Raw genomic sequence first — 22,406 nt, 5'->3', positions numbered from 1 at the left:
CCACTGAGCTAAATCCCCAGCCCTCTCATCTCATTCTTATTCTCTCCCTTCCACGTGTGTCTGAGCTTTCTCTCCTACTCAGTTTCTTCTCCGTAGCTGACCTGTTCATTGTGTCACCCTTCCTGGTTTCCCACCTGCTGGTCACCTTCCCCAAACAGAAAGCCAACATCTCATCTTGACCATGAGGCAGAGGCATAATAAGAGTCCTTCAGCTCTTTCAGACACAGGGAGACATCACAGTGCATTTCCACAAGGGGGACTTTCTAGACTTCATTACAAGAGCTTTTTAGTTACTTAAAAACAAAGAAAACCTACCTCTTCTTCTGTGAGCGTTGGATCTTCTTCCCGAGACTTGTAGGACAATGAGCTAAATCTCTGTCAGAATAAACACAAAACAAAAGAGACTAGTTTAAAGACAATAATCCAACCTCTTTTGGGCATATGTTTTCACATATCTGTCTATACAAATGTTTTCAGACTATTTCTATGGAACACCGAGTAATTATGCAAGGCACCTGAGAGAAAACACGTGCACAATCTGTTATTGTCTGACGTGCTTGGATACCCAGTGTTACACGGACAGAAATCTCTTAACTTAATATTAAAGTCTGCTGGTACAGGTAAGCACAAAATAAATTTTGAGAGTACTGTCATCAATGAAGGATTGATAATGGGTGGTTTTCTTTGTCAAATGCCAGAATCGTTCATTTCTACAGTTAGTGGAATTGTACATTTCTGTAGTTTGTATTTCTGTGGGACACGTTTGGAGACTTTCTGAAGCTACAACTCAGCTCATACTTTGTAGTTTCCCCGTCCGATTTCTCAGTGATTCTGGCTCCTGGTTCGCTAATTACCAGTTACACATTTCCTGTCTCATTTCTTGGTGTTCTCAACAAGTACCTACCCTTTAAAACTGACTTTCAGGTCCCTGACCTCGCGCTGCACTGATCTTGGGCTCCATCTGACCACCCCCACTTTCTCTTACAACTGCACCCAAACCTTTGCTCTCCCTCTCCCACACCCCAGCTCCTCTCAGGCCAACTTGCTGTTCAGGCTCTCTCTTTTCCTAACCCACTTGCAGTGATCCTTCAGCACTTGCTTCCCAGCCGTCCTGCCTATGTCCCCCTCCTCTTCACGTCCTTCCTTGCTGCATCACCAACCCTAAACTCAAGTCACGCGTAGCAACAGCAGCCCCCTCCCTGGTCATGGTGGACTTGAGCCTTGAGTGAGCTGCTCTGGATCATGTGCTGCTTCCCTAGTGCAGGCCCCGCTGTGCCAGTCCACCTGGCATTGCCTCTCTCTCTTCAAACCTCCAACTCCTCCTCTCTCAGTCTGTTTTTTTTTGGTACCAAGAATCGAACTCAGGACCTTGCGCTTGCCAGGCAGACGCTTGTACCGCTGAGCTATATCCTCGGCCCCCCAGCCGGACTGTAAGCTGTTGTTCTTGCTCCTACTCACTGAGAAAACTGAGGGAAGAAGAAGAAATGCCCCGCCTCCATTATGCTCCTCCTCCTGCGCAGCACAGATGAGCCTGCCACCTCCTCTCCAGCCAGTCCCCTCCCACGCCGGGCCCTGCCCTCACGCCGTGCTCAGGGAACTCTGTCACTCGTCGTACTGTCAGCCCGCCCCTCTCTACACGGTCATCGCATCCACTCCCAAGCCTGACAAAACAGCTCACAAACCCAACCCTACTTCTAGCTCCATCTACTGCCACCCTTCTCCACAGAAAACCTCGGAAAGAGTGACCAAATAATTGCTCGGACGATTTTTCTCTTCCTGTTCTCTATACCCAGTCACGTGTCTGCCTTCACCGTTCCAGGAAGCTGCTCCTGGTTCCCGACGACTGCATGCTGCCAGTGTGGCTTTTTCTCCTGTCCTACGCATTCACATTGGTTGTATTACTTTGGGTATATAAGGGGTGAAAACTTAGCCTGCACTTTTGAGTTTTATGAACATGTTCATACACATTTTTACTGATGTGCTTTTTTGGGGGTGGGGTGTACTGGGAATTGAACTCAGAACCTCGAGCTTGCCAGGCAGGTGCTTGTGCCGCTGACCTACATCCCCAGCCCTTTACTGATGTTCTTGAGAACTGATTTCACAGATAATATGTGGCCTATGTAGCCATCGCTGGGGTTCACCTTCTGACCATGACTCAAGAAGTGTTTAAGGCTACCACGGACTGACCGACTCTACTCGTCTTTCCCGTTAAAACCCCAGTAGGAGAGAACTTGACTTTCTCTGTGTATAGAAAAGAAACTTGACGTTCGTTGCCTGAAGCAGACTAGGTAAGTCCCTAGGAGACCGCGACAACTGGAGATGTGAGGTGCAGGTGGCTCAGACATCAGATTAGCACACCCAGAGGCTGTGGGTTGCTAATACACTTCCACAGAGCTTCCTTGAAAGTCTAAGCTTCAGCGCTACAGGTGAGTGCTTAGAAACTCACAGAGTAAGATCTCTCATGTGGTTTATAGGGAAGTGTATACAATCAGGTAGAACCACAGGACTTGCAAGTCAGCTCCCTCTGTACCTGTGGCTGTGCTTTGACTTCTGGGACCCTGGAAGGGTCAAGATCACCATGCTGTTTGAGAAAGCAGCAAGGAGGGGAGGCAGAATGTGTGGCAGAGTGTGGTGTCTCTATTTCATTCTTGGTCTTCAAAATAAGGAAAATAATACTTGGCCCCAATTAGACATGCTGTAAATCTTGGAAAATATCCAAGTAAGGTGCCAAGAAAGAACTATTTTCTAAACATGAGTTTTCACCGTTTTATTACTTGAAGGGGGAAAAAGCCAAACACAGCTTAACCTGAAACAGCTTTCATCATCCAATGAACTTGCAAGTGTGTCTATCTATCTCCCAGAAACCGTGAAAGTAAAACCCCCAGGACTAGCTAGGCTCCTCATCAGGACAGAAGCCAAGAAGCCCAAGTGCTGGGGCCCACCTTGTTGGTCTCCCCAGTCCCCTCTGCGGTCCGCTCTTCTGCCGTGCTCGCCTCCTTCTCCTGAAGGTTTTCATTCTCATCCAGAAGCTTCACAGGAACAGGTGGCGGGGCCTCCTCCTCCGGCTCACTCGGGCTTCCGAGAATGCTCTCTGCATTAGCACTCTGGCGACACTTTTTGTTTCTGTCCACAGAGGCGTACTCAGCAAAGTCTGCTTTGTTCTCTGTTTGGGGCCCTGGAAGCTCTTTCAACATGGGAGTCGACCTGGACTTGCTACCGTGGCCCCTGTCCAGGTGTGTGGCCGTCGCCACCTCCTTGATTTCCTTCACGGTTTCGTACAGGCAGTCCTCTACCATGTTCTCCTGCGACGAGCTGTCCTTGAGCACCTCATACGGCCCCTCGGCGCCTGGACCCTGCTCAGGGTCCGCGCTCCTCTCTGTGAGCATCGCGTCCACAGCGCTCTCGGGGGGGATTCTGGGCAGCTCCCGACTCTGATGCCCTTTGGGCTTCCCTGTGCTGTCCTGCGAGTCCAGCAGGTCCGACGCCGAGGTCTGGACTTCCTCGTAGTGTTGCATGCAGGTCAGGGTGCTGTCTTCTGAGAGGACTGAAGCGACACAAGTGTTAAAGGCGGAGAAAGACAGTTCCATCAGTAACTGCTGCAGCTCATCTGCAGATGATCTGGACTACACTGTGGCTCACTGCTACTTTCCCTACTTATCTCTCCCAGTAAGACTTGTGTGGGCAGCGTCCCACGTGGCCACAGGGTGCAGGTGGGAGACTGGGCACAAAGGAAAGGGGGATGTGTGTGGGCTCGCCTCTCTCGCCCTGCTGGCCTCTCTCTGTTGGGAGGGAGGACTCGGTAGCCACCTCCCCCCACAGGTCACTTTTGTCTGCCAGGTGCAATGGAAGCAACAGGGCAAACATGGGCGCAGAGCCAGACACAGAAAGGGAGCGCCTGGACAGCCCGGGATCTCCAAAGGTCTCCCCCGGACTGCGCTCCCCAGTGTCCCTCCTTCAAAGTAGGACGTCCAAATGTGAGATTAGGGACTGCTATAGAAATGTTACCATGTTAACCCAGCTAATCATCCTTTATCAAATGGTTTTGGAGCACCTGCTACACACACATCAGGGGTAGTTCAAGGCCATAGCAATACATCCGCCAACAGAACAGTCCTTGTGGCGTTTACATCAGAGCGAGCAAGCTTTTATGTTACTCTAAACTTCACTCTGGAGGGCTTAGAAATAGTGTTCCCAAGGGGAGGCGTTTGGGGCCCTGGAAATCTGGGGAAATCATAATGGATCCCTCAACCTTTGAGCTTAACTGCCCCGTGTCCTAAACTCACCCTGAAAGGGTGGCCTCCTGTCCTCTGTCATGGAGCACACAGAATGGACACTAGTGTCCTCACCACCCCTCAGTTCCTTATCACCAACTGAGGCATCAGGGTGACCTCCCGCCCCAGCAGAGGTGCTCTGCAGGCCGTGAAGTGTGAGCGGACCGAGCAGCTCCTTCTGTCCACAGCGCAGGAAACGAACGCTCGCTGTGCACTGTGGCTCTGAGCGCGCGACCCCAGGCTCTCAGAACCTGGCTCACGTGGTGAGTCCTTAGCTCAGGGACCACAGAGCTTAGCAAATGATTAACATCTTGGAATTGCACATTAATAAATTTGAGTTATTTTATGGTACTAAGTTTGCAGTCATTTGTTATAGCAGCGTAAAGTTTCATTTTTAAATGCTGGAGAGTAACAGTGTTGTTTTAAAAGGTAAACATAGTAGTATTATGATTGAGAAGTTGTCCCACAGGGCTTGGGTTAGTTAGTACACGCGCGCGCACACATGCGCACTCACACACGCACATCTTAGAGCAAGGCTTGGTGCACAAAAGGCAATTGGTTGATATTTTTGTTTGTCTGCTTTTCTTTTGGAGACAGGGTCTCACTATGCAGCCCAGGCTGGCCTCAAACACGCAGAGATCCTCCTGCCTCTGTCTCCCAAGTACTGGCATTAAGGGTGTGTGGCAGCATACCTGGCAATCAGTAGATATTTGATAATAGTCACCCAAAGGAGATGTTTGCTAAAACTGGCGGTCATACTCACAGAGAGCAAGAACATGTTTCCCAGATTCTGAGCTACAGTTTTTGAAGCTCAGCACTCTGGTAGGTGATGAGGCCATGTCAGGAGCGGGTATTTTTGCAGAACTTACTGTCACCATTGGTGAGTGCCCCATTCTGTTCACTGCTAACGAGAGCCTCTGTCGCCAGGCTGGTCACTGAATGGCTGAACATCTCCTTGTCTGAAGGCTGCAAAACACAAACGCATCCACACTGCTAAGACTCTCGGCTGCGTGGCATGGGGGAACATGTATGGCTTTCCCAAAATTAAAGCAGAACGAGTAAAACCAGCACTGACTAGATTCAAACTAGGTATCGCAAAATTAAATCGAGTTCCTTGGTTAGTCACGTTCAATAGCTTAACAGTGGAATACATTCCAGGGGGTTCTATGGGACAGCGTGGTTCCAGAATCTCAAGGCCACGGGCAAAGCTTCCCACCGGGTGACCTACTAATGGGTGCAGGGAGGTTATGACATCTTAGCCCCTGAGCTCAGGCAGGGAGGGACCAGAAGTTCCTCTGCTGGTCTGACCTGACCCAGGAGGGAGCAGCTGCCTCCCACAATGGTGCTGTGAAATGCTGTTCTCACAGGTATGCATGGAAAACATGAAGAGGCATCGCCCTGTCAGCTGTGGGCACAGAGATGGGGACAGACACAGCCAATGCCGTTGGTTTTGAAGACTATTCCGGAACAGCCAAGTCATTAGCCTCAAGGTTCACAAAACAATCACACACTAAAAAGTAGCTTTGCAAACCTTTCTTATGCTCAGACACACACACAGGACATTTGGGGGAGGGGAGGATGGCTTGCTGCAGGACTAGAACGGACAGATACCTAGAACAATGTGTCAGGCTCGGCTCTCATGAAGGGTGGTGGAAACAAATTGGTTCTGTATATGTTTCTTGAAATGCCCACCTGGTCCCAGGCAGCTGCCTGCGTCACCGTATCCACCTCCTGCCCCACTGTTCTAGTGGCCCACGAGACCCAAGAGCAACCTCAGGCTCCAGGATCCCACAGAGAAAGCTCAGATGTACACAGCACACGGGCCTTGGCTAAAGGGCTCACAATTCTCTGGCTCCTGACAGAGAACCGAGTAAGAGCGACAGCACACAGCCCACACTGGGTGGCAAGGGCAGGTTTCCTGCCTGGGAGTCTCTGCTTTGTGAGGAGCCTGACGTGCGAGTGCTGGTGTCCCACACGGGGTGTCCCACCGGGGAGGAGCAGGTGGGGAGATGAGCCCCCAGTAGGAAAAATGACCCCAGCTGAAGCCCTACAGCCCCCGCCTGAGCTCCATGCCCGTCAGCTTCTGTGGAGGCAGAGTCTGCAGGACGGACAGGACCGATGAGCTGCGCGCTGTGTGTGTGCGCGTGTGTGTGCGTGCACATGTGCACCCGTGTGTGACACTCTCACAGGTGTGCACAGTGTGGGGATGAGGCGGTGTGCTCGAGGAGGTGGAGGTGAGGAAGAAAGTTCAGAGAGCGAGCTTTTCTCTTTCTTCCCTTGTTTTCTGGCAGTACTGGGGGCTGAACCCAGGGAGTGATGGCCCTAACCCTTTTCTGAAATTTGGTTTTGGGACAGGCTCTTGATCAGTTTCGCAGACTGGGCTTGAACTTAGGTCCTGCTTTAGCCTCCTGGGTGGCTGGTATGAGAGGTGTGCTCTACCAAGGCCCATAAACCTATTCTTTAGCCACCTGCTAATTCTTTCTATCTCACCCGGGCTGCTGCCCGACCCTGGGCAGACAGCTGGGTCCAGAGGTCTTGGGGGGCGTGCACCTGCGCATCAGCAGGAGGGCTGGTTCTAACTCTCTGGCCCCCGCCCAGAGAACTCCCACTCCTCATGAGCCTCCAGCTGCTGCTGGGGTCGGCCGCCTTGGGAAGCCCTGGCCAGTAGGGGAGCTGGGGTGAGGGCGGTCTCCCCACCCCTCAGGGTTCCCCTCCGATTCCCCCACAGCAGCCACCATACGCAGAGTGGACACTGGGGACAGACGGGAAACGGGGACAATGTGGATGACATGGCTGGAGGGAACGAGGTGAGAAGAGGGTCCCCGTGGAGCTGGCCGAGGGCCCCAGAGCGTGGTGTGGCTGGTGAGGTGGGTACTGCGCAGATAGGAAGAGGCCAGAAACTGGGGCCGCAGGAGAAGTTGGGGTGTCTTCACAACTTCCTACCCCAAGACCTCGGGTCAGGCGGCCTGTGCTCTGCCTGTGCTCTGCATAGGTCTGCAGGCTGTGAGTCTGACACGAGATCTCCTGGGATCTACTTGATACGTCCACACTTCCTTTGTGCCCACTTCCCCAGCCAGTCCGTGCCTTTTGAACCACACAGCACCTTTGGACCTGCCCTCAGCTGCTGGGACTGCTTGGCCACGCATAGGAATGCCCAGGACAGCCTCAGGCTGCTCCTCGTGAGGAGGGCCGGGAAGGTACAGCAGAATCGGGCTGTACCGAGTGCGGAGGATGCCAGGAGCTGACGAGCTTCACAACCAGCTGCGACGGGCTGAACTCGCCTCCCTCAAGCCCAGGCCCTGTCTAAGCCCTAACTCTGGTACTTCAAGATGTGGCCTCATCTGGAAACAAGGAAACTGCCAAAGACTCGCTGGGGTGAGGTCACGTGAGGGTGGGCCCAGGGTGGTGTGCCCGCTCTTCCTGAGGATGGGAAACCGGGGCTGTGAGGTGTGCGCAGCGGAACACGCCTGGGGCGTGCCCGAGATTGCTGGCCAGCACACAGGCTCAGAGAGGGCCTAGCACAGACCAACCCCGACAGCTCCCTGCTGTCGGGACTTCTGGCCTCCAGAACCACGAGGCAGTAGTTTGTTACTTAAATCACCGGGTTTGCCACAGTACACTGGAGCTGGGCAGAGGCCAGACAGCAACACTCCCGCAGAGCTTGGAGCCCTCCAAGGGTCTTTCGGGGGGCTGCACAGCTCATCCACTGCAGAATCCTGCTCTGCAACCTGGCAACCGCGCGGTCTCCAGCCACAGCGACCACAAACCCGAGCAAGGGGGGCGCAGCCCCGCCTCACAGTGCACCTCCGCTCAGCCCCGTCCCTCAGCGCTGCTCAGATCGCAGAGCGGGACACACTGGGTAGGTGTTTTAAGCACACACACGTGCACACACGTACGCACACACAGGCTCACCACGTTCATCAGGTTCTCATGGTCCCCACTGTGCTGTCTTGGCTTCTTTTCTCTGAAATGGAAAATAAAACATTGTTCCAATGTCAAATGTGCTTCTTAGAATCAAACATATGCTACCCTTTCCTAGGCTAATAGCAATTTTTTTTGCAGTACTGGGGATGGAACTCAGAGGCTCATGTACCCTAGGCAAGTGCTGTACCACTGAGCTACACCTCCAACCCTTTTTACGTTTTATCTTGTGACAGGGACTCCCTAAATCACTAAGTGGCCCAGGCTGGCCTTGAGTTTGTGATTCTCCTGCCTCCATCTACGAGTAGCTGGGATTACAAGTGTGCGCTCCTACACCTGGCCTCAACTTCTGAAGCTCTTATTTTAAGAACCATGCTTATTTTGCTGCCAGAGGAAAAACCCAGTCACTTGACCTCTGTGGGTATCAGGGGTGTGAGGAAACGGAGCCATAGCGAGGGCCTATTCCTCTCATGAGCACCCTTCCTTCAGGTGAGACTACCAGTCCACACCGTGAGCACTGAGGCAGGGCGCTGCCTAGAAGCTGTTTACATCTAGAATAAGGAAATGAGTTATATAAGTTTTTTCTTAGAAAATTCAGTCAATTATTTCCTCTCTTAAAGTGTACAAAGTTACACACTGCAACGGGACAGAGAAAGTAAAGTAAATACACATTCTGGCATGTCAGGAAGGCTACATGTTCTCAGGGTGAGTCATAAGTACTTCCAGTCTATGGAAAAGCCTGTGGAGTAAAAATAGAATGTTTTTACTCAGGAAACTCTAAAGAAAGCCAAGGGCGGCAGCCATTTCCCCTTTATGTATGAGGCCAGAGCGACACCTAGTGGGCCCGTGAGCACTTGCAGGGGCAGGACTTCCAGGGCCCAGTACTCAGATGGAGAAACTGGGCAGGAACTGGGAGGCTCTCTGGGGCTACAGAGTCTGGCTTTCCCACTCCTGACAGAGTTTAGGGTAGGAAGCCATGTCAGGTTTTTCGGTGACACTGGTCAAATTTTCCTGAGGGCCAGAAGAAGCTGTGGCGTGTAGCTGGCTCAGCTGGTCCACATTCGCTCCTAGCATAACACCAGCAGCTGCGTGAAAGTAACCACTCCTGCGCGTCTGCAGAGCTCGCCCTGGACAGGAAGAACTCTACTTCTCTCTGAGCAAAGATCTCTTGGGGGTGGGCACTGGCATTTTATACGAGGCAGAGGACACAGAAGTACAATTTCAAAACAAAACGAAAAATGCATACCAATTCTCCCGCACACGGTATGTCTCCTTTCCAGAAAAATGAATCTGTAACTTTAGAAACTCCCTCCCTTCCCGCTCCCTCTCTTCCTGACATGGTCCTGCTACACAGTTTCAGTCTGGTCTGGACCCCGCGATCCCCCCGGCTCACTCTCCTGAGTGCTGGGATTCCAGATAGGCACGGCCTGGTTCTCATCACTCATTTTTAACGGTAAGTGACCCTTCTAAAGCCACATAACACCAAACCCCTCAGTAACTTACGCGGAGAGGTGTACACCACACTTCAGATTTCACTGTTACACAGATTAAAGAAACTATAAAGTTTGACAAAGATGTGTTTCAGAAGAGCAGCACGAATTTCATTCCGAGAAATTTAAAGTATAACAGCGGCTCTTTGTGTTGCTCCCCAGGGAAATCCATACGGATTTTCATCTGATTAAGAAGGACTGTCCTGAGGCGCAGGGAGCCACAGCTCGCCTTAGGCACAGCTCTCATGGCTGAGCAGGGGGAGCCACAGGTACCAGGCTTTGTAGTATGAAGACGCTGGAACAGGTCAAGGCTCCAGGTGACGCTCTTTGCCCTCACCTGTCACAAGTCGAGCACAGAAAGATGAGGAAGAGGATGAGGAAGAGCACGGCGACGGCGGCCAGACTTCCCCACAGGATGAGCGGCGTCTGTCCGCTGCTCAGCACACTGCCTGGCGGGCCCATGGCGGGGACAGGACACGGCACCGCTGATGGAGAGGTCAGTCGCTCGGAGGCAGCCACATGGGCGGCAGGGCGCTGTGTCTTCCTGCGGAGACCGAGGCGTTTGGAAGTTACTTTCCATGTACAGCACCAGAACCCTGCACAGGCTGAGCGTCCCTACCTTCCTGACGCCTCTGTGACCAACCGGACAGGCTTGCGTCACACCCAGGTGCACCGAAAACCAGAGTAAAATTACTTCCAGGCAATGTATGAGGAAGAGATGGAACATAAATGAACTTCACGCTTGGACTTGGGTCCCTTTCCCTACATGCCTCAGTATGTTCAATATTCCAAAATCCCCCTGAAATCCCAAACACAAACATTTCTGTTCCTCATATCTCACAGAAGAGAAATGTAACCAACACTTCATTTCCGGTCAGGAGCAAGGCCTCAGGGCAAAGTCAGGGAAACTCGACCCAGAGCTTAATATGGCTAAGTCCCTTCTGTGTCTGCAGCCTGCAAGTCCCGATGCCCGGCACACCCTTGGAAGCAATGGCGTCGTGTTATCTTGATATGTCTGGGAGATGGACTTTTTATGTCCTCAAATAAAGTTCTCAAGTATCCCACGGTAAATGAATCCATATTTACTTGGATTCACCTTTTTACACCACAATCATACAAAATATTTATTTTTAAAGCTTTTGCAAACATGCAGTTCATCGCCTGTCCCTCACTGCCGTCGCTGCTCTCCCCAAGTCCCCAAACCCGCTTTTCTCTTAGAAAGCTGAAGGTCAATTCAACTAATGACAGGCTCTCCCCTCACCTGCATACACAGCTCCCTGCCACAGGATGGGACTTTATTTTCAGGGCTGGTTTCCACTAAGCTGCCATGAGCACCCAAGAGCTGTATTTTCACTTGAACAGCTGGAGGAAGGTGCTAAGAATACAACCCAGACAGTAAATAAGACCCATTTACAGACAGCCACAGATGAAGCATTAGGAGCGGCACTTAGTACATTCGGGAGCCTGGTATGTCCCAGGGCCTCTGCTAAATGCTTTCCCCCTTTCGCGGCCACTAGCCCATGTCAGTCCCTGTTTCACACACAGGGAGCGAGTCCCAGCAGAGAGGTAACTTGCCCCGAGCATCAGCCACAGGAGCGAGCAGTGGGGGTGAAGGTGGCTCCCTTGACCCAAACCCATGCTCCTAGCTCCCAGTGAAGTTTCTCGTTGCTGGTGGCCCCTGCTCCCTGCTCCAGCCTCAGTTCTTCTGTGAGATCAGCCAGATGGCTTTAAGTATTACAGATATTTTGAAAATAGTGTTATCAGGGTAATGATGACCTGTCAGCAGATAGACCTTGTTTGAAGAACAATCTGGTTAGCTCTAGAACATTCTAACTTGAAAGGAATAGTCTGGAGCTTCGTGTGGTGAATAAAGAAAGCAAATATTTTTGTCTTACAACAACGGCTCACAAGTCAATATACTGCTTTTCTTGAACAGGGTGTTGGTGGCTACATTTCCCTTTGCTGCAGTGACAGCTCCGTGACTGGCCGCCTCGGAGAGCACACATGAGAGCAGCTCGGTGGTGTCTTCATGACAAACCAGAGGGCGTCTAGGGAGAAATGTGAAAGCCATTCTGGCACAGGCTGGACCAAAATGTTTCCAGGTGAAACGTGATCACCTTTATTTGACCATGCAAGGTAAATAATACCAAAGAGCTGAAGAGTAAGGAACTTTAATATATAATGCTCGAGGAGAGGGTTCTGGGAGGTAAAGTGAATTGTTTTCCTCAGGCTATGAGTCAACATGAGCACCTCCCTCTAAAGCTCTATAAATACGTAAGTTAGGACTGCCTGAGTAACACAGCACTTTTTTCCTCTTCTGTTTGGTTGTACATTGTATCTGTAAATACTACAGGCACGCAGTAATAAAGTCGAATTGCTTTTCATGTTTGCACTGGATGCCCGTAACAAATGAAAATAACCACCATTTCCCTTGTGATTTGTTGATGCAAAGAATAATTCACTTTAAACCGAGTCTACAAATTGGCACTACAATAGGGTATGAAAATACATTCTAGCAAGCACCTAATCAGGGAGACCTATGAAAATAGATGAAGTAGCTTTTTATATACAGTATAGTTCCAAGCCATAAAACATTTTTAGGAAGCAGACAAAAGATCTACCTTATGCACAGACGTTTGTTTGCTACTTCATTCATCCACCAGCAGATTAATCAGTGCCTACTTATAAAGGGCTAAGTTCCTAGAAAATTGCTGGCTGTGTGAATTACTCAGCGCATCCAGAGATCCACCCAGCAAGCCTTGCAAGGATCTGTAGCATCTTTCTGCATCCTGTACCTATTTCTCTCCTCTCCTCTCGCTTCTCTTTCTCAGCAGCAGGAGGCAGACAGGGTAGAATGAGATGTGTGGGGTGGTAGTCTCTTAGGACAGTGCGGGGAGAAAGAGGATGAAGGGGACCATCACAAGCTGCCGAGTAAAGGGTGGAATTCAGAGAAAATGTGTCAAAACTCCTGGCTGACTCCCCTTCAATTAGAATTTTCTGAAAAGCTACTCAAAGAAACATTTCTTCGAAAAGTTCTTAACCGTGGACAAAAATCTTACAGTGAAAAGAACAATGATCCGGTGCCGGTTTCTGAGTGAGGCAGTGTAATCCCCAGGGCCAGGGGTCCTACTGTTCTGGTTTCCACAGTAGAGGACTCCCAGGGCCACTCTGCAGGAGGACCGGTGGCAGAGGTGGGGGTGCTGGGGAGGATGGGGCTGTGGCAGGTGCTCCCTTTTATTGCGTGCGTGTGTGTGAGATTCACAATGTGACCTTTTTTCTTCGCAGCAGTCCACTCAGGGGCATCGTTCCTATGTTCCTGTGTTAGATATCTTCTCTCCTGGTCTCTTCTGGACTTGCTTCCACACCTTTGCTGCCCATTCTTTTTTGACTGATACCTCAAATTCTGACAGCTTATGTACAGTTGGGTCAGAAATACTTCCTGCCACCATCCCATCAATATGGGTACACGGGACTCTTCCCTCTGTTCCTCTGCATGTAGAGGGACTGGCCTCACCCATGTGTACAGATGGACTGGCTCCACCCATGGGTGTAGAGGGGTTGATGCCTCCTCCAGGAGTGCAGATGGACGGACCCCACCCCAAGTCTATAGAGGGGCTGACCTCACCCTCCACGTGTGAGATGGACTGACCTCCCCCATATATGTGATGGACTAGCCTCACCCACTGTACGGATGGACTGGCCCCACCCATGTGTGTAGATGGACTACCCCACAAGTGTGTGGATAGACTGAGTCTTCCCCATGTTTACATGGACTTCATCACTGGCTGTGCTGATGTAAAATCATGGCTGGATATTAGAATTTAATACAAATATGGTATTGCTGAATAAGAGGCAATGGCACTTCCTCCATTCCTTAATTCTATATCATTTTGGGTTACATAGGAACTTGCCTTTTGGCCTTGAGAAGGGTTAGTGTCTGAGGTTATGGGACTTCTATTGTGGATCCTTTAGGAAGTGAGTTTGGTTATTTATTTTTGAACTAATAGCTCAATATTCTACTGTCATTTTAAAATATCCATTTTATGATTTTAGTGAATTAGCGATTCAATCAGAAAAGCCACGGAGATTTACTTCACAAGCAGATGCCATTTCAAACCACAAGGTGGCAGTAGAAGGCCACCTCAGCCCGATCAGTAGCCTGAAGGAGAGGAGCTGAACGATTCTTGCTGTATCTTAATCTCCGATTTCAATTGTCTTCAGTAGCCGGGACTATCAGCCACCAAAATCCGTCCCAACGCAGAGAAGACAAAGCCCGGTTGAAATTAAGGAAAGGGATACACCAAAAGGTAGCCAGTTACCTCCTCAGCCACATCTCCGTAACAGGCAGGTGCTGCGTCACCGCTGATTCTGTAGCGGGTACTCCGGCAGAGCTGCGACGGCCAGCAAGGCCAGCCAGAGCCCAGGCACTCTGCAGTTTCTCTGAGGTAGGTGTGGGTCGGTAATGAGTCATTACCATCTACAGCTGCCCTCCTCAAGCCATAATTAAGGAGGTGGAAGTCGCCTCCAGGGGATGACCCTCCGGGGGATGATAAGGAGGTCGAAGTCCTACACCCATGGGAATTGCTCATTACCAGGTGTGGGAACCAGGCACTATAAGGACACTTTATGGGCCACAAAGTAACCAAACAAGTTTAATAACGGCGGAGGCGCCTAACTCTCTGTCCTGTGATTACACTGGTGCGTACACAGACCAAGCATTCTGTTTCCCGAAGGAGCTTTAAGCTCCAGTACCCACGCTGTGGTATGTGTCACCTCAGACCATCAGACTCGGAGTGACACAGGCTGGCCTGCCCCTGGGAACTCAGTATAACAGGAAGTCCACCGGGTCGGCCATACACTGGGAGTCGCTGAGACAAACGTTCACTGCCCCACTCTGATTAGATAGAAAAGGTCATTTTGCCTACACAAGACTGTCACCACAATTTCCAGTTTGGTTCCTTCACTGAGTCAGGGCAAAAGTACACCCAGGAAGTACAAAGGAGGAAGGCAAGATGCTGAGGCACAATTTCTTGGGCCTAGTTTCCTGGGTCACTTCATAACGTCCCTATCATTTTGTCCTGCACAGCGCAGGAGAAGCGTGTCACCTGGAAAGCCTTCCTACCGCCAGACTGAGGGGACACTGTTCTTAAGATGAGCCAGGCCCTTGTCCTAAGAGCAAGTCATAAATCCTCATGGCACCTGGCAGCATGACCTGACTACTCTTCATACATACCACCTATGGGTCCACTCAGGAAATGGGAAAGTGGGCCCTTTGGGAGACAGGTGTGTGTGGCAGTCACTTGTCTTCAAGAATAACACGTCATGGAAATAATGCAGGAAAGCCAGGCTTTGACTGGCTTAGGAAATGACATGTAAGATTTTTTGACTGGGTAAAGAAATGACATGTAAGATTGCTTTTCCAAATGTTATGATCCAGAAACCAAAGTTCATTTCATTTTGAGAGGGGCAGGAAGAAAAGCAGGAAGAGAGAGGGCAGGAGAGGGAGAGGAAGAGCGAGGAAGGGAGGAGAGGGAGACAGGAAAAGAGACAACGATCGGGAAGAGCTGGTTCTTTCCAGAAGCCCTGTGGCGTGCATCCTGGACAGAGCCCTGGGACCTCCGCGCACTTGGGTTAAGGTGACCTGTCCCGCACAGACCAGGCGGGCAGCGGCTGGAGAGGCTTCCTTTCTTGCATGGTCTCAGCAGGACCCGCAGGAAGTCTGCAGTTCGGGCCTCGGGCTCACTGTGCTCTCCTTGCCTCTCCTGCTTGCTCACCAAGCTAACTTCAAAGTCCCCTGGGGCAGAGATGAATCACTTCGTGCTCTAGGCCCGGAATCTACATGACCTGAAAAGTAGGAGCCAGGCAGGACAATTTTACTGAATACATGTTTCTGCAGGACGGATGGTGAGTAGATCCCAAGTGGACTCTCAAAACGCAAGTTTAATTAATATTTTGTACGGTAAAGGAAAGAAGGAGAATAAAAGCGGTGATCCCATTAAGCAACCCATTAAAACCAGCCCGGAGTGTCTTCAGAACAAGCCCTGATCGCAGACAAACGCAGCTTCCCGGCCACTCCGTCACCAAAGCAGCCGAGCGGCTCTTGGAAGTCACACACTGGTGTGGCGCTGCCACCCATGCGTACTACCCCGGCTCCAGCAGCCTGCTGACACCGCAGGCTCCTGTCCTAGGCTTAGCGTGACGAGAGCCCTCCTTAGCGGTGACAGTTTCCTCTCTTCCCATCTCCTACACACCTGATACTTCTCAAAGGAAGGGGAGCTCTGGACACCCTGGGGCCGCGTCTCCCATTTCTCACTGACGAGGACCTACCCTTTAGGTTTCAGCTTAACCCTCCCTCCCTCGAAGCAGCTTTCCTGACGTCCAGTGCTCTCCATGCCGGGCCCCTCCCCTTCCTTCGTACCTTCACTCCACGCTGAAGTCAGGCTGCGACCTGAGGGTCCCCACGGCTGGCCTCTGTGCCTGCCCAGCTGCAGCCGTGCTGTGGGGCACACAGCGGGCACTCGATACAGATTCACTGTGCCAACAGTTGAGAGGAGGTGCCCGTTGCCCAGGTCTTGGAAGATGTAGGTGTCCGGAAAGTCTTCTCAGGTGACGCTGGAGGCTGACAGCTGCACAGGGTCGCGGAGGTCGGCCTGGCTGGCCACAGGGCACGCCTGTCTCGCCCACCCCTCCCTCCTCACAGTCACCGGCCTGCTCCCAGGCTCCCTCAGGGCCCCGACAAAGAAGCCTGACACAAGTCAGTGGTGACTCACAGGCTCGAGATAAAGACACAGAAAAACCTAAATGAGTACTTTTCCACAGGTCCTTCACGAACCCCTCTGACCCTGGGGTGAGTGATACTGAATCTATTCTATGAATGAGGAAACTGGAAGTCACACTCAGTGCCTTGCCCAGGGTCACAGGGCAACAGGTTTCCTGACTCAGTGTCTCCAGCATTTGCTACTCCAGGAGGCCAAGTGCAAGCAGAACCGACTGCCAGGTGGTCGTCTTGTCTGGGACAGGAGGGGCCAGGTGAGGACCGGGCAGCCGCAGCCACCTTCCCAGCAACCTCTGTGTCCTCTATCATGACTAGTTTGGGCACCAAGGAGAAGAAAGCACACAACCAGTCTGTCCCCTGCTTGTTCCCAGTCACGCATTCACCATGGACGGTCCTCCCTGGGGACCTCGAGAGCTTTCCAGACCTCATCTGGCGCGACGTGGTGGGTATGGTGTTTACACGCAGCCGGTTTCCTGAGACGAAGACTATTTACAGTCACACTTGGTTAAACACTGCTTTGCGCTGTTTCTGTTTGGCTTTTGAGGCTCAGTGGTTCAGTCACGTAGTTTTTCATAATAATAAATGACTTATCCAAAAGTAAACTTCAGTTTCTTTGCTGAGAGAGTTTCAGACACGCACTCTCGGACACACATGACACAATCCAATCTTCCTCCCATGGTTCACGATGTTCGAAGATCAGATTGGTTTTAACACTTGTTTAGAAGGCGGCAAACACGAACGGCCTCCTGCCTGCCACGTGTGCCTTCGCTTACAGAGCTCTCACCCCACCATGCTCCCCGAACTTGCATCAGAAGAGGCTGATTCTGGAAAGAGGAAACCTCGGATGGAGAAACAGAACTTAGGAGCAGATGACAACTTATTCACGTAACAAGGAGATGTCAACAGAGGCATTCTGTCTGTGACAACAGCTCCCTGCTGTCTGCTGCGCTGTAGCTGCTCTTTCCCAGTAGGTACTGCTGACTTAATGTTCTATCGGCGCTGGCAAGATGGCCTCAGCTTATTACTCAGGGACAATGCATCTGAGTTACGGTTACATTTAAAGTATTATGAATTCTTTATGTTATAAAATAGCTAGACAAACACTTCTTGACTCTGAAAAAACAGCAGCAGATGCTCAGAACGCTCCCTGCAAGTTACGTGCTGGTGTGACTGTGACCTGCTTGGGGCTGGGGAGACGTCTCCAGTGAGATGAGATGAACTTGATCAGAATAAGTCAGAGCTTGTACTTGAAAATGTAGCTTCTTGCGACCGATCCTCACGGCTGTCTTCCAGGAGAGGGTAGGGAGGCAGATGACTCAGGCGCCCCAGGTAGAGGAAGGGATGGGGCCAAGATTCTAGCAGAGTGGAGCTTCTCAAAGAGTGAGTGTACCTTGGCAATAGCCCCTGGGAACTTGTTGAAAATGCGGAGTTTTGGGCCCCTGGGGCTTAGGAAGTGGAAACTCCGGAATGAGTTTTAACAAGCTCTTCGGCTAACTGAGATGCACTCTAGAGTCCTCGAACAGTGCTTTTCAAACTGTCGTGGCCCGTGGATGGTCTGGACATCCTGTCAGGGTGCACGCCGATTCAGCCGGTCTGGAGGGGCCCGAGCTCTGCATCTGTACCTGGCTGCAGGTGCTGTTGAGGCTTGTGGCCTTTACCTGGAGTGGTGGCAGGGAGATGTTCACCCTTCTCCTAGCGAGGGTTGAAGGCTTCTGCAGCCAGGTCCCTGGTGCTGAACTTGGCCTTCACCTTACTGAAGGGTAGTAACCATCAATCACATCAGAACTCCTGTGCCTGGGGAGCCTTCTTGATTCCTCTAGAGGAGCTTAAATACAAAGCAGCTCCGCCAATCCAGAGTCTGAAAAAAGGACCACCGAGTGGGTATACCACGGCCAGGTGCGGGTTCAGACCCAGCTTCTACTCTGCATTTCCACTAAACTGGTGTGTGGCTTGACACAAGCCCAAACCTCCTTGTGCCTGGAGGCCCCCTTCTGAAACTGGTCCTTTCTAAGGTTTCTGTTTAGCTCGTAGCTTCTATCATTTTATAACATTGGCTGGTGATTCCTGAAATCTAAAACAAAAAGTCAGGACCCTGAACCCAAAGGCAAATGTTGCTACCGCAAGAACCTTAAATTCTCAAAGGGACTGATCATTCCAGCTCCCCAGAAAGCACAGTTTCAGTACTCCACGTACCTCTGATGAGGCCACAGCAGTTGCATGGATGTCAAGAGGAGAAATCATGGCAGCCTTTGGAGGGAGCGCCAGGAATCAATGCCACAGCCCTTGCCAGACCCTGCCACGCCCCGGGAGCATCACTGCCTGGCACACGCCCACGGAGGGGCTGACTGAAGCGTCTCCTTATCTTTTCATCAGCACGTAGTAGGTACATTTACACGTTTATACCTGAGATGTACCACAGGCTTTCAGCACAGTGCCAGGGGAGAAGCAAATCTGCAGCGACCACATGTACAGGCCGGTAGTAGAGAAAGAAAACATTTCTTTCAGGAAGCTTCCATGGCTCTTCAAAGGCAAATGCACACATTTTGGAAAATCTTAGCAAGACAAGTTTGAGAGGAATCCATCTAAACTCTAGTGTCAGTACTTGATAAGCCTGAGAAGGTTCTAAATGTGGTAGGACTTTTCTGGCTGTTACTGAAGACAGTCAGATCCTTAGGCTGGTCCCTCAGTCACTGGACTACACCTCTGATGATCCTCTTTGACACTCTGCCAGTCACCAAACGCAGAATGCCGAATGCCCACCACGTGTTAAGTACAATACATCTTCCAATCATACCTTGAATAGGAATCATATTGGCCCCCTGCGATTAAACTTTGCAAGAGGTAGAAAATATTTAAATTCCTAACACAGAGATGTGTTTTGGCCACAAATAAAAAAGTTATCACATTCCAAGCATGTGAGTGTCCCAAGCTGCACTCGAGGCGGCACTTTTCATAACCACCACAGCTCAGTTCTGTCTAGCTTGGCGGCAGAGGCTCTGCGGGCTGGACGCAGCTGCAGTGCCCTTGGACCGCTGCTGTTTCAAGCTGAGACCTGTCCTCAGTGTGTCTGCTGGATTCCACAGACAGCCTCTGCATGCTCACAGCGTGGAAAGGCTCACCCCCCACCCACGCATGCCCTCGCAGCAGGCCAGCCGGCCTCAGAGGAGGGCCAGGAGGGCATGCGCATAGCGCTCCCATCCCCACCCCACATGGAAGAAGCTGCCTTCACTCTGCAGTTAACACTGAAGCCCCCACAGGCAGATGCGCACGGAAGAGTAGCGTGTGCACTGAAGACCACACTAAGGCATCACTGACTAGAACAGACCCAGCACCTGGTGACGAGAAGAGGGCTGCGAGCAGGACACGGGTGCTGCACGCCCCAGTGACCGAAGGCAGGGGGAGTAGATGTGCGTGGCTTTTCAGGTCATTTTTCCTACTTTACCACTTGGCCTGTGACTGGCTTTCATCCCTGGGCAACTCAGTAAAGAGTGATGTGTGTGTGTTTCAATGTTTTGATTTCTCTTTCTTCCTTTGTCCAATGTAGAAAAGGAAAAACTCTGAACAGAGGGAGAGGAGACAGGTGTGTTGGAACTGTAACTCCTGGGGAGAGCCTGTTCTATATGAGAACACACTATACGTGAAACTCTATATGAGTTTCACACTGAACATGGAAATCAATGATGGGAAGCAGGTGCACCTTTGGAAGGAGTCCTTGACCATCTCCAAGGCTGCTAATACCTTGGAAAACAAAATGGACTTTGGACCAGATACAAAGGGAACGTGTAGCAAACCACAGGATCTCAAGCACAGGCATGGTCACAATTTAAGTATCACAATTTAAGCAAATACACATCCTGCCAACTTATATGGGTGAGTGAGTGGATTGTGGCCTGACCAGAAAACCAGCTTGGACTGCTAGCAGAGGGCAGGCCTGGAGGACCCTCCATCACCACCCCGCTGACTGTTCCTCTGTCTCCTGGCCTTGCGGGAGACATCCTCCCTTCCCAGGCAATGATGCCCTCCAGCACCCCTCACTCCCTGACCTCCTAGTTCTTTGTAACATCTGGGACCATGTGAAATCGTGATGCCCAGACCTGGCCCTCAGATCTGTCTTGGAGTAGGGTCCAAGAATCTGTATTTTTAACATGCATCCTAGGAGATTCCAAAATAGTTCCTTCAATGAAAACCCTTAGATGTACATACGTCTACAGCTCACAGTCCTGTAATCCAGAATCTGTTCGATATCCCCTACCCCCACTGAGCGGCTGAAAAGACACCTCCTCCCTTGCTCCTGCCTGTCTCCCAGTTTTGGACAACTTCACTGTGTGTGTGTGTGTGTGTGTCTGTGTGTGTATTTGAGGGGGACAGCTTCAGTTCTTCCCACCCACGCAGACACCCACACGGCTCCCAACTCAGGGATTCAGGCAGAAGGTGCAAGGGGCAAAGGCAGGGGGCGGACCTCACACACACATAGCCTCGGGTTGACTGTGAAAGTGGCTGCCTGCTAGTCTGGTTAACACCACTGATAAATGTGCTGATATTTGTTATCTGCCCGATGGGAGTCCCTGCCAGGCAGCAGTTACTCCTCAAGCCTTCAGGAGCCCAGGACTATTTAAAATTGCCAGAACCAGGCCGAGGGAATCAGTGTAGAGGGTGAGGGAAAATGAGATGTTTGTGCAACGTGCTTTCTACACACAGTGTTTATTCCCTTGGTTCCTCCTGAGAAAAGAAAAATCTAACCCATCACGTCCCCACAGGCAGAGGAGGTGAAAGTCTGGCCTGCGCACGGGAAGGCTCCAGCGGCCGACTCGGCTCCTCTTTGAGAGCTAATGTGTCTGTAAGACCCGTGGACTCAAACGAGCCAACTCCGAGCATCATCACAGCTGGTGAAAATCACATTTCTCCCTCCCGGTGTTCGGGTTTCTCTGTGAGTCACGCACAGAATGGGGGCAGCGGGCGAAGGCGGTGCTGACAAAGGGTTAGAGCAGAGCGTGGCAAGTTTTATGGTATGAGTGTCATGGTGGTGTCCAAACCAGTGGCCTTGCATTTCACTATATGCACAGTGTTAAGGACTTTTTTTTAAAGCTAAAAATGAGAATACAGATTTGTTAAACTAAAAATTTCAAGACAACCTTTTCCCCTTATTGAGTTTAAGCACAGGGTACCCAGGCAGTCAATCTGGTCACCCAACCCCAATTTCAACTTTCTTTAAAGAGTGAAGAACAGAAAAGTCCTCCTGTCTTGGGGGATTAATATCAGGTACAGCTTGGGCATTCCCGCTCCTCACTGCTCTATGCTGTTTTCCCTCCTCTTCTGGAAGGGGTGTCTTAAAGGTATCAAATTGAGAGGTGCAGATTAACAGATGGGGAAGTGGCAGGTTTCCCAGACTGGGAGAGGCCCACAATGGAGATGTATACTGGTCAGCTCAGGAAAAGGGTGCTGGCCACATCTTCTTGGAGTGTCAACATTAGTCAGTTCTAACTTCATTGATTTAACAATAAAGGAAATGGATATTGTGGAATACAAGTATCTATGAAGAACTTTGAAAACACAAGAACTCAAAAGAAGTTTTGCACAAGGAATCAGGAATCCACTCTTTTCTGCTGTTGTGGCTTTGAGTGGGTCTATTTGTGTAGACAACACAGACCGCAACATGTAGAGGTGTGAAGTTGGTACTGTATAGCTATGATGGAGGCTCTGCCAACGCACACTGGAAAACAGAATGGGATTTGATTTGGGGATGGGGTCACTGAGTATTATTTCTCATGAATCTAGTGTAAGAAAAGTTCAAGAAAAATATGTTTAAGCCAGGCATGGTTGCGCACACCTGTAATCCCAGCACTTGGGAGGCTGAGGCAGGAGGATCATTGCAAGTTCAAGACCAGCCTGGGCTAAAAAGTGAGCTCAAGGCCAGCCTGAACTGCATAGTGAGATCCTGTCTCAAAAAAA

The 22,406-nt window shown here is 50.9% G+C and overlaps 1 protein-coding gene across 4 annotated transcripts in view; it reads right to left on the bottom strand.

The window, feature by feature from the left end:
* Pag1 (phosphoprotein membrane anchor with glycosphingolipid microdomains 1) overlaps window positions 1-22,406 on the bottom strand; it is a 149,413-nt gene that overhangs the window by 11,168 nt on the left and 115,839 nt on the right. For 3 of the 4 annotated variants that reach the window (XR_001235521.1, XM_005392057.2, XM_013518187.1), the window contains exons 4-8: window positions 10,020-10,226; window positions 8,184-8,235; window positions 5,141-5,237; window positions 2,943-3,544; window positions 316-375 (exon numbers count right to left, since the gene is read on the bottom strand). Coding sequence is in view for 3 of the 4 variants with exons in the window: in XM_005392057.2 (XP_005392114.1) it covers window positions 316-375; window positions 2,943-3,544; window positions 5,141-5,237; window positions 8,184-8,235; window positions 10,020-10,144 (936 nt within the window). In the remaining variant the exon portion in view is untranslated. Of the gene's footprint in view, window positions 1-315; window positions 376-2,942; window positions 3,545-5,140; window positions 5,238-8,183; window positions 8,236-10,019; window positions 10,227-16,100; window positions 16,563-22,406 lie in introns of those variants that run through there. The other variant, XM_005392058.2, reaches the window with a different exon arrangement.

Source organism: Chinchilla lanigera, unplaced genomic scaffold (assembly GCF_000276665.1).
Source record: "Chinchilla lanigera isolate Chin_1 unplaced genomic scaffold, ChiLan1.0 scaffold00043, whole genome shotgun sequence".
Taxonomy (NCBI): Eukaryota; Metazoa; Chordata; class Mammalia; order Rodentia; family Chinchillidae; genus Chinchilla; species Chinchilla lanigera.
This window is presented reverse-complemented; position numbering and strand designations above follow the sequence as displayed.